The 10300-nt window shown below is 43.8% G+C and overlaps 1 protein-coding gene across 1 annotated transcript in view; it reads right to left on the bottom strand.

Annotated features, from left to right (window-relative positions):
* Window positions 1-10300, bottom strand: part of AMOTL1 (angiomotin like 1) — a 113613-nt gene that overhangs the window by 18145 nt on the left and 85168 nt on the right. Inside the window, exons 7-8 of the mRNA XM_006902358.1 lie at window positions 9143-9292; window positions 755-945 (exon numbers count right to left, since the gene is read on the bottom strand). Coding sequence (XP_006902420.1) covers window positions 755-945; window positions 9143-9292 — 341 coding nt within the window. The remainder of the gene's footprint in view (window positions 1-754; window positions 946-9142; window positions 9293-10300) is intronic.

The raw sequence follows: 10300 nt of genomic DNA on the forward strand, positions 1-10300 counted from the left end.
TCATATGGTTGCTATAAGTCATACTTAGTATCACAACAATTAGAATGTCAGGGAACTCTGGTGGCCTAGTGGTAGCGAGTTACCCTGCCAACCCAAAGGCACAAGGTTCAAATCCATCAGATTCTCCTCTTGTGGGATTCACGGCATCCCCTGGAGGATCGGCTATGAGCTGGACCCAACTCAACAGCCATGTGTTGAGTTGATTAACATGTCAGAACCTTGGCAGCAGGAGCGCTGTGTGTTTTTGCTCAGTGTTACATCCTCAAAACCTTAAATGTGCCTGACACAGGGTTGTTGTCTTAATGTTCTGCAGAGTCAAGAGCTGACCCTCCAGCAAGTTTTCAGAGGCAGTAAATCACATGGCATGGCCCATCATTCTCCTGTGGAGTGGCTACTAGATTTAAACTGAGTATCCTGGAATTGGCAGTACAGTGGTAAGAAACTCTAGATCCATCATGTTTTATAGTATTTCATAAATTCTTGGTCACTTTTTTATTGAAATACAATACGTCACTGTGTGAATTTACCACAGTTTCTTTAGCCATTTGTCTGCTGATGGACAGTGGGATTGGTTCCAACTCTTTGCTATTATAAACAGTGTCCCAACAAACATAGGTGTGGCTATATATCTGTTGGTTCCCCATCTCTTGTTTTTTTATACCCCTAGGAGAGTGAACGCTGATCAAATGCCATTCCTATCTGAAGCCCTTTGGACTCGCAGGGTCTCCCCATCCCAGCGCTGAGCTGGCCTCACCTTTCAGCTGCAGCCGTGGCCGCTGCGTTCATGGCAAAGTGGCGGATGGTGCTCTCCTCCAGGTACTTCTGCTCCCACTTGGTCATGTCGGCTTCCAGGGCCAGGATCCGCTCCTCCTTCTCCCTCACCAGCTCCAGCAGGGCTGGGGCATTGTATTCTGGCATGCTGGCTGGCTGCCCATTCCCGTGTTTCTGGAAAAAAAGGAGAAATAACATCATGATGTTCCAAATGGGCTCCAAAGTAGTCATAAAATCCATGAGCGCACAGTTATCCCCATAGAACAGACATACCAGCCCATGGTTGTTATGGACTGAGCTGTGGGCATTAAGTCTCTATTAATGTACACCAAAAAGTAAGTCTGGAATCTTGCACCTGTGAGTGTGACCTTGCTGGGGTTCTTCTTTTCTGTATCACCAGGAAGGATAGTGAGTTCTGGCAGAGTAAGGTGAGCCCTAGTCTTACACTTCAATGCTATCTTCCAAAAGGACAGAACAGGAACAGAGACAGAGGCAGAGGCAGAGGCAGAAACAGGGAAGTCAGACAGTATGTGGAGATAAAGGGAATGCACAAGATTGGGAATGTCTGCACATCCAAGATACCAGGGGCTGAAAAAAAAATAGAGTCTTCCCTTAGAGCTGACAGAGAGTGTACAGTCTTTCTGATGTCCTGAGTTCAGACTCCTTGAGTCCAAAAATGTGAGACATTATTCCAGTTATTTTCATTTGTAATTTTTTATTACACTCTCCCTCCTTTCTCATTGCTGTTAACTCTCCAAGGTTGATTCTCTGCATAAACTTCCCCCTCGCTTTTTATATTTATGATCTTATCTATCCTTGTCCTGCTGTAACTGACTTAATGTCATTCAGCATTATTTGTTATAGATTTACCTATCTTGAGCGGTAGTTCACAAATTCCTGATCATTCTGTAGTGATGCATAATACTTCACTGTGTCAATGTACCGCCGTTTCTGCAGCCAACCTCTGTTCTACTTTGACATGGGGTTGTCATGAATTGGAATCTATTTCATGGCAACTAGTTTGTTTTGGTTTGGATTCAGAGTATTATCTGAAATGCTCACTATCTGAGGATACTTGGATTTCAGAGTTTTTAAAAAATTCAGGTATATCAGGATGCCTACCAAGACTCTGAGAATCACTACAAGGAAGACTCCTTGTGGGGAAGGTTCCAAGACCTGGGATCGTTTCCAGATGAGGATCCACAAGCGACTCATTGACTTACACAGTCCTTCCGAGATTGTCAAGCAGATCACCTCCATCAGCATTGAGCCTGGAGTAGAGGTTGAAGTCACCATTGCAGATGCCTAAATCAACTATTTTAATAAACTGACTATCCATTGGTAAAAAAAAAAATTCAGGTATAGATTTTCCTCTAAAAGACTATGCAGTTTGAGGGGGTTCTGAGTTCAGGCCAGAGATAGGGATGAGCTGTTGTAAAGCTAGGAACTCGAACACATCTCTGAGCCAGGCCCCCAGGTATTGGGGAGGGAGTGGTTTAATCACAGCTATTACGGCCTTGGAAAGCCAACAGAGGGTCACTGTGGGTCAAGAATCAACTCCACAGCAGCTAGACTGTTTTGATTGTACGTCTTTCCACACACCTTCCCCTTTTGACTTCCAGAGATCACGACACAGCTTAAATGTAGAGCAGGTAGCAGGGCGGTAGGTATCAGACTGTTGTTCCCTGAGCCACATAATGCCCTGAATTAAGCAGAGAATGGCGAATTACTCACACTAGCAGCTGGCAAGCAAGCTGCACTGATGGAATCGAATCCTACCACAGGGTACGAAAAGCCCTGGGCTTTCTGAAAGCCACATTCCTCTCCAATTTTTAAAAGCTACACACAGAAATTCTTCTAGTGAGTGGAGGCTTTCCCGCAGCCAACCTTTAAGTGTGAACAATAGCGGAAGTCACAGCTTGTCCCCATTTGACTGACCTCTGCAGGAAAAGTCACGGCCCCCATTTGGCCAGGCACTTGGACTCAAGCAAGGAGGACGGACCAATCAGTCTACAGAGATGAAAGGCTCCCCTATTTTTAGAAACTTCCGAAGAAAAACCTTCCACCAAGGTGCCGAGCTGCCACCTCTGCTCGTCAGCTTTCATCTGAACCCTGCGTGGCCATCTAAGCCGGCTTATTCTTGCAGAATCCTCTTGACTGCACAGCAGATCATGAGCGATAACTCCCTGGACCTCTTAAAGTGGGTCATGAGGAGAGATCTGAATGAGTGCATGAATTTAACATTCAGAGTCCAGAGGCTGCAGGCACAGGCTTATGGGAGAGTGGGTTCTGCAGAAACATACACTGAGAGAGGTTCAGTCACAGTAGCTGTTGCTGCCAATCCAGTGAGCCAGCAAATACCCACTGAGCATATACGTGTCACGTGCCAGAACTCATGCTCGCTGCCTGAGCTGGAACTGAATGACAGTTGACTCCCTCTGGGTTCCCAAGACTGTGGATCGTGCGGGAAGAGACTGCTCAGCTTCCTACAGCAGGGGTGCTGGTCGCTTCAAATTGTCAGACAGAAGCAGCTTCTGGGTTAGTAGGGTATCGTTCTAGCAACTGGGCCACTAGCGCTCCCTCCACGTGTTGGAGGCGAACATCCAAACCCTGTGCTCACAATCCACATGATGCTGGGAACATTCTCACCTCCTCATATCTACTGTCCATACAAAGTCCGTGGATGTTAAGACTTTCAAAGGTTATTATGAACTCTTAAAAAAAACCCAGGAGGTAAAATTGCAAATTTTTAAAAATATCAATTTCTTCACTTTCTTTTCTTCTTTCTTCCTTCCTAGCGTCTAATGATGCTAAAGCACACATCATTTTCTCAGGAGAGAAAATATTACTAAACAGTAATAAAAAAGACTTTGTGTAATAAGAACCTGCTACTGGAGAGCTTCTCTCTCCTGTTTCTTCTCTCTTCTTCTCTTCAGATAATTTCAGTCGTGACCTCAATCAGCTTCATTTTATCCCCTGGGACTAGGAAGCGTGGGGTCAGGTAAGAACTTGGGAGAAAACACCAAGGCTCCTACGCTTTTCTATGACTGAACATGAGGACAGCAAGCATGGCAACAACTGTCTTCTCCTCATCTTACGTCAGTCACAGGCAGCAGACTCCCTGGTATTAGTCACCCCCACTCCCCAATTGCAAAATGCAGAGGAATTCCACAGAGTCCCAGCTCAGAAATATCCACCATCCTCCCCTGAGCCTGAAATCTGTCTGCATTGTGTAGGCACAGTGATACATTGCTGTATTTGTTGAGATTCTGCATTTGTGGGTCTGAAGAACTGAGGAGCAGGTATGAGGTGCACACAATGAACAAGAAATACAGTTTCTCAAGGTCCTAATGCCACATTTTATCCTTCTGATAGAGAATGACGATGATGAGTTGACTGTGTTTTCACACCACTCAGAAGAGACGCTCTAAGGAGAAGTAATCTACCCAGAGTAGGTGGCAGGCCTGGAGCTGATCTTTGTGAGCACCTACACAGACAGCCCCTCCACAGCCAGGTCTGGATGGGAGGCCTGAGAGTCGAGGTGGCCCAAGGGCAGTCATGTGGCAGCACCAAAGATCCACCTGAGCCACTGCCCACATCCAAGTCCCCATCCTACCACTCCACCAGGTGCCTCAGTTGGGGCCAGAAAAGGGTATCCTGTGCCAGGTTATTTGTATTCTGGAGTGTCTTTACAGTTGGCTGTTAAAGAGGTACAACAACTATCTATCAGTTAGTTATATTGATAATTGTTTTGCATGCTGCTTACTACTTTGTAGATGAGTGTTTTCTTGCTTGCTTGTCTGTTGTTTGCTCTTGCTGGTGCAGCACTTGTTTGTCAGCTGCTGTACTGGTGTAATGTGCAGGATGCTGTGATGCTGCAAATGGTGCCACCAGTGTGTTGAGTGCCACAGAGGTCACCTGTGGCAGACGGGTTGCAGCAGAGCTCCTAGAACAAGACAGACTGGAAGCAGGGCTGACCATCTACTTCTGAAACATCAGGCCTTTGAAAATTCTAATAACAATGGAGAGAGGCAGGTAGCTATCGTATCAGAGGTAAAACTCAGATGGGAAGTCACATGAATATGAGAAAAAGAGCTGCAAACCACTGTTAATAACTGGAACATGGAATATAAAAACTATGAATGTAGAAAAACTGGAAGTTGTCAAAAGAAAATGGAGCTCATAAAGATCAACATTCCAGGCATTAGAGAACTGAAGTGGACTGGCATGAATCTGACTTTGAATCAAATGATCTTATTATCTACTCTGCCAGGAATGAAAAACTGGGGAAGAATGATATGGTATTGATAACGAAAAGGACCATTTCGAGGTCTGTCCTGAAGTACAATGTTGTGAGTGATAGCAGTATATCTATATGCATACAAGGCAGACCTGTTAACACGACTAGCATTCAAATATGTACACTAACAATTAAAGTCAAAGAGAACGATATTAAGGATTTCTATTAATTTTTACAGTCAGAAATTGATCAAACATGCAATGCAGATACATTAATAGTTATCGGAGACTGAAATGCAAAAGTTGTGAACAATAAGAAAGCAATGGTATTTTGAACATACGAACTTGGTGACAGAAATGAAGAAGGAATGTAAATAAAGGATTTTGTACATCCAACGATTTATTTACAGTATATACTTTTTAAGAAACACAAATGGAAACTTTACACTTGGGACTTCACCTGATGGTCAGCACAGGAATCAGAATGACTACATCTGCAGAAAGAATTGCTAGAGAAGCTCAATAGCTGGGGTCAGAACCAGACTGTGGAACAGACCATCCATTACTTACGTGCCAAGTTCAAATTAAAGCTGAAGAAGATGAAAACAAATCCACAAGAAGCAAAATATGACCTTGAGTCTATTCTAAGAATAGGTTTGAGGCACTGATCACCAATGATCAAAGAAAAGAGGAGCTGTAGAATGAAATCAAGAGGGGGGAAAAACAGAATATCACCCTTGAAGATAACAAAAGGTCATTACAAAGACAGAGGAGAAAGAAAAAGCCAAAACTGTCAGGAGATGTCAGAAGAAACTGAAAATTGCATTATACAACGAAAAGTCAAAACAAGGGAAGAAATGCTGAAGAACAAAAGCTGAACAGAAGATATCAAAGGGCAGCTAGAAAAGACAAAGCAAAGCATCATAACAAAATATGCAAAGAGCTAGAGTCAGAAAATAAAAAAGGGAAGAATTTGCTCAGCATTTCTCCACTTAAAAAAAACCTAAAAATTTTATTCAAGCCTCAAGTTGCAATACTAAAAGATGCCATGGGCAAAATCTTGAATGATATAGAAAACATTAAAAGAAGATGGGAGGATTATGCAGAGTCACTGTACCACAACGAACTGGTTGTCACTGAAAAATTTCTGGAAGTATCATCTGAATAAAAGCCAATGGTAACAAAGGAGGAAGTTCATGCTGCACTGAAGACACTGGCAAAAAAATAAGATCCAGGAATAGATGGGATACTGACTAACATTTTTCAACTACAGGTGAACTCTTTGACTTGCTCATCAGTCTATGCTAGGAAATTTGGAGGACAGTTTACTGGCTGATTAACTGGAAGAGATCCATAATTGTTCCTATTCTCGAGAGATGATCTGAGAGGACGTGGAAATTATTGAATAACATCATTAATATCATATGGAAGCAAAATATTGCTGAAGATTATCCAAAAACGACTGGAAGAGTCCATCGACAGGAAACTACCAGAAGTTCAAGCTGGATTTATAAAAGGCCATAGCACTAGAGCTATTATTGCTGATGTCTGATAGATCCTTGTTAAAAGCAGAGAATATAAGAAGAATGTCTCAGTTGTATTGACTATGCAAAGGAATTTGACTGTGTGGATTACAACATACTATGGCTCACACTGAGAAGAATGGGAATCCCAGAACACTCAATTGTGCTCATGTGTAATCTACCTAAGCCAAGAAGCTGTTATCTGAAAGCAACAAGAAAATACTGTATGCTTTAAAATAAGAAAGGTTTTGCATCAGAGCTGTATTCTTTCTCCATACTTATTCAGTCTGCATGCTAAGCAAATAATTCATAAAGCTGGACTCTATGATTGTGAAACTAGTGTTTGCTCTAAGTGAGAGAGACTTGAAGCACTTGTTGCAAAAAATAAAAATCTAAAGCCTTCTACATGGGTTGCATCTTAACATCAAGAAAACAAAGATCCTTACCACTGGGCCATTGGGCAACATATGACAGATGGAGAAAGGATAGAAACTGTTAATGATTTCATCTTGCTTGGACCTGCAAGCAACACCCTTGGTATCAGCAGTAAGAAGAAAAAGAGATGTATTGCTTTGTGCAAGTTCGCTGTCAGGGATTTCTCCAAAATACAGAAAAGCAGCAATGTCAGTATGTAGACTGAAATGTGCCTGATTCAGGCCATGGTCTTTTTAGTTACTTTCTATGCATGTGAGAGATGGACAATGATTAAGAATAACAGAAGAAGAAGTGACAGCTGTGAGTTGTGGTGCTGCAGAAGAGTACTCAATATCCCACAGACTGCTAAAAGAATGAACAGGTATATCTAGACAGGAAAAGGTGCAGCAGGAGTGCCCCTTGGAGGGAAGAATGACAAAGCTTTGTCTCTCATACTCTGGACATGTTGCTAGGAGAGAGTATTCCTTGGAAAAGGATATCATGTTTGGGAGGGTGGAGGCTCAGCGAAGGAGAGTCATCATTGAGACGGACTAACATGGTGATTGCAATAATGAACTCCAGCGTATCAGAGACAGTGAGGATGGTGCAGTCTAGGATGGAATTCAGGTCTGTTGTTCACAGGACCACTATGAGTCGTATGACAGCACCTAACCACAAGAAGCCCTCAGAGCTCCCTAGAGGGAACTCTGTGAACCTACAAAGTGAGAGCTTAAGAGGACTGGGCTGAGGTGGCCTGCTGCACGCTTTCAAGTGTTCTGACCACCATCACTATACTCTCTTCAGTAAATAATCCCAGAGAGCTCGGCTGCTGTTTTGCTGGCATCCCAATCTAGCATGCAGCCTTCCTCAGCCACACAGGGACTGCTCCCACCACACTGGCCGGTGACATACAAGGCCAGGCTGACGGTGGTGGCCAGCCTGGTACAGATACCAGCAGTCTTGTGCCCTCGTCCCCTGGCTGAGGCACACAATGGGGTGATTTACTCAGTGTGCATTCATAGTGAGGTTACAGTAACAGCTGTGACCAGCAGAGGAGAGACAGAAAGAATACTTATCACCACTATGATTTCCTAGGGGTCTTGCTGAACCCCTTCCTCTCTTTCCCTTCTGAAAATCAACATGCCTTCTGAATTTCACCCTCCTGCAGTTAACTAGCTGCTGTCGAGTCATTTGGGACTCATGGTGGTTGGAGCTCAAGTGTGTGTGAGAACTGTTTGCACAGAACTTTCAATGGCAGACTCTCAAAGGCCTTTCCTTTGAGATACTTCGAGATGGACTTAAATTGTCTCACTTTTGGTGAGTAGTCAAGGGTGTTTATTGTTTCTACTAGTTTGGGAGTCTCTTCACCCTTTAAGAAAATAAAAACCAAATCCACTGCTGTTGAGCGAATTCTGACTTCTTCCCTTACTCCACTGCCTTAGACTTGATTCCTACTCTTAGCCACCCTGTAGGACAGAGCAGAATTGTACCACCTCAGTTTTCTCCCACAGAATAGCTGACAGATTCAACTAACGAGCTAACTAATCAGTTTGCCCAATGCATAATTCATTGCACCCCCCCCCAAAAAAAAACCCCGCTTGCTCCTTAGTAGCTCTTCAATTCATCATTCATAGATCCCCATTGTACTTACAACCCTGGTTCAGAGTAAGTCTTTGGGATTGGCTTCCTTAGCTCTTCTCTGATACTTCCGGAGGGTTCCCTCCCAGATCCTCTGTGCCACATTCTTCTCCAGCTTAATGATCTGGATGTCAGCGATTGATGGGAAGATGTCCAGTCTTTCAACTTGACTGCAGGTGTCTCACCAGGTAAACACGTCCTCACTAACCGCACTCATCTGACCTGACCATATTAACACTGTTTCACACTTTCCTCCTTTACACAATCATTCTTTACCTTTGATGTTCCTCCCCCTAAATGCCCAATTGAATAACCTTCCTAAGACCAGCTCAAATGTCCTTTTCTGTGAAGTCATCTAAAATCCTGTTCCCCATCCCTTAATCTCAAGTCAGGTGTGACTTCCTGTCTGTAAGGACATGGGTCACTCTGCAGTGACTGGACTGCCCGACTCCCCTGGAGTTGCTGTCCTGAGTCCTCAACAATGAGTGTAGTGACTGGCACGCGGCAGATGCCCTACATCTGTGAATGGACTTGTCTGGCCACTGGTCTGCCCTTACCTGCTGGGTTCTCAGTGCATCCAGCTCTCTCTCCAGCCATGTCCGCAGTCTCCGCTCCATCTGCTCCCGCTTCTCACATGCAGACTGCAGCTGGGTCAGGGCCTGCTGCAACTTCTCCACTTTCTCCACATACACTTGCTTCTCTCGTAACTGGGCGGGGAGGAGTGAAAAAGAGAATGCAGCTTAGGTCAATGGAGGGAGGGGTCAGGTTAACTGGAGATCGTGTAGAAATGGCAGAGGTATGTGTACCCATCCTACCCCTAGATCCATCAGTTCTAGCTACGATGTCTAGGATGCTGAGAAATGAAGACTTGCTAATGCACCTCTGTTGGGTGTTCTTAGGTATCACAGAGTCGGAACCGACTCACGGCTGACCCTCAGGTGGTTTATCAGAGCCTGTAAGCTGCACACAAGGAGACTGCCAACTTTCTCCCATGGAACAGATGGTGGATGTGAACCATGTGCTTTGGGCTGACAATGTAATTCCTTACCACTGTCCCTTTTGGTAATGTGTACAGCTCTGAGCTCAATGCTTGGCTACTGCTTAATAATTATAACATTTTTTGGGCTTTGGAGACACAGCTAATTAAGACTTGTTAATATCCTGAAGAAATGCTTACTCTACCTGCCAAGAGAATAGACAGGTCTGTCTTGGGACTAAGTTGCTCCTTGGAGGCAAGGATTTTGAAGCTCCGTCTAACATACTCTGGGCATGTTGCCTGGAGGGACCAGTACTTGAAGAAGGTCATCATGCTTGGAAGGGTGGAGGGATAGTGCAGTAGAGGAAGATCTGGATGAGACTAATTGAAACAGTGCTTGGAGCAATGTGGGCAAGGTGTGTCAAAGACAGTGAGACTGGCTCAGAATTCAGAGCTATTGTGTGTAGGTTCGCTATGAGTCACAGGCGACTCAATGGCACATAACAATAACAACATATATGAAAATTCCAGAGTGGAAAATCATGTACAGTAGTATCAAACAACATAAACATATAGACCTGAAAAAACTGGAAAAATACATAACGCATGAGCCTTGATTTCCTATGTAGAAGAATTGTACTTTATCCTCTTTACTTTTTTTTATATTCTTCATTGTCTATTCTAAATATAAATCACTATTAAATAGAAAAAATACGTACCCAAGTGTGTGTGTGTGTGT

The sequence above is a fragment of the Elephantulus edwardii genome, unplaced genomic scaffold (assembly GCF_000299155.1).
Source record: "Elephantulus edwardii isolate Elephantulus edwardi_28Jun2011 unplaced genomic scaffold, EleEdw1.0 scaffold00397, whole genome shotgun sequence".
Taxonomy (NCBI): domain Eukaryota; kingdom Metazoa; phylum Chordata; class Mammalia; order Macroscelidea; family Macroscelididae; genus Elephantulus; species Elephantulus edwardii.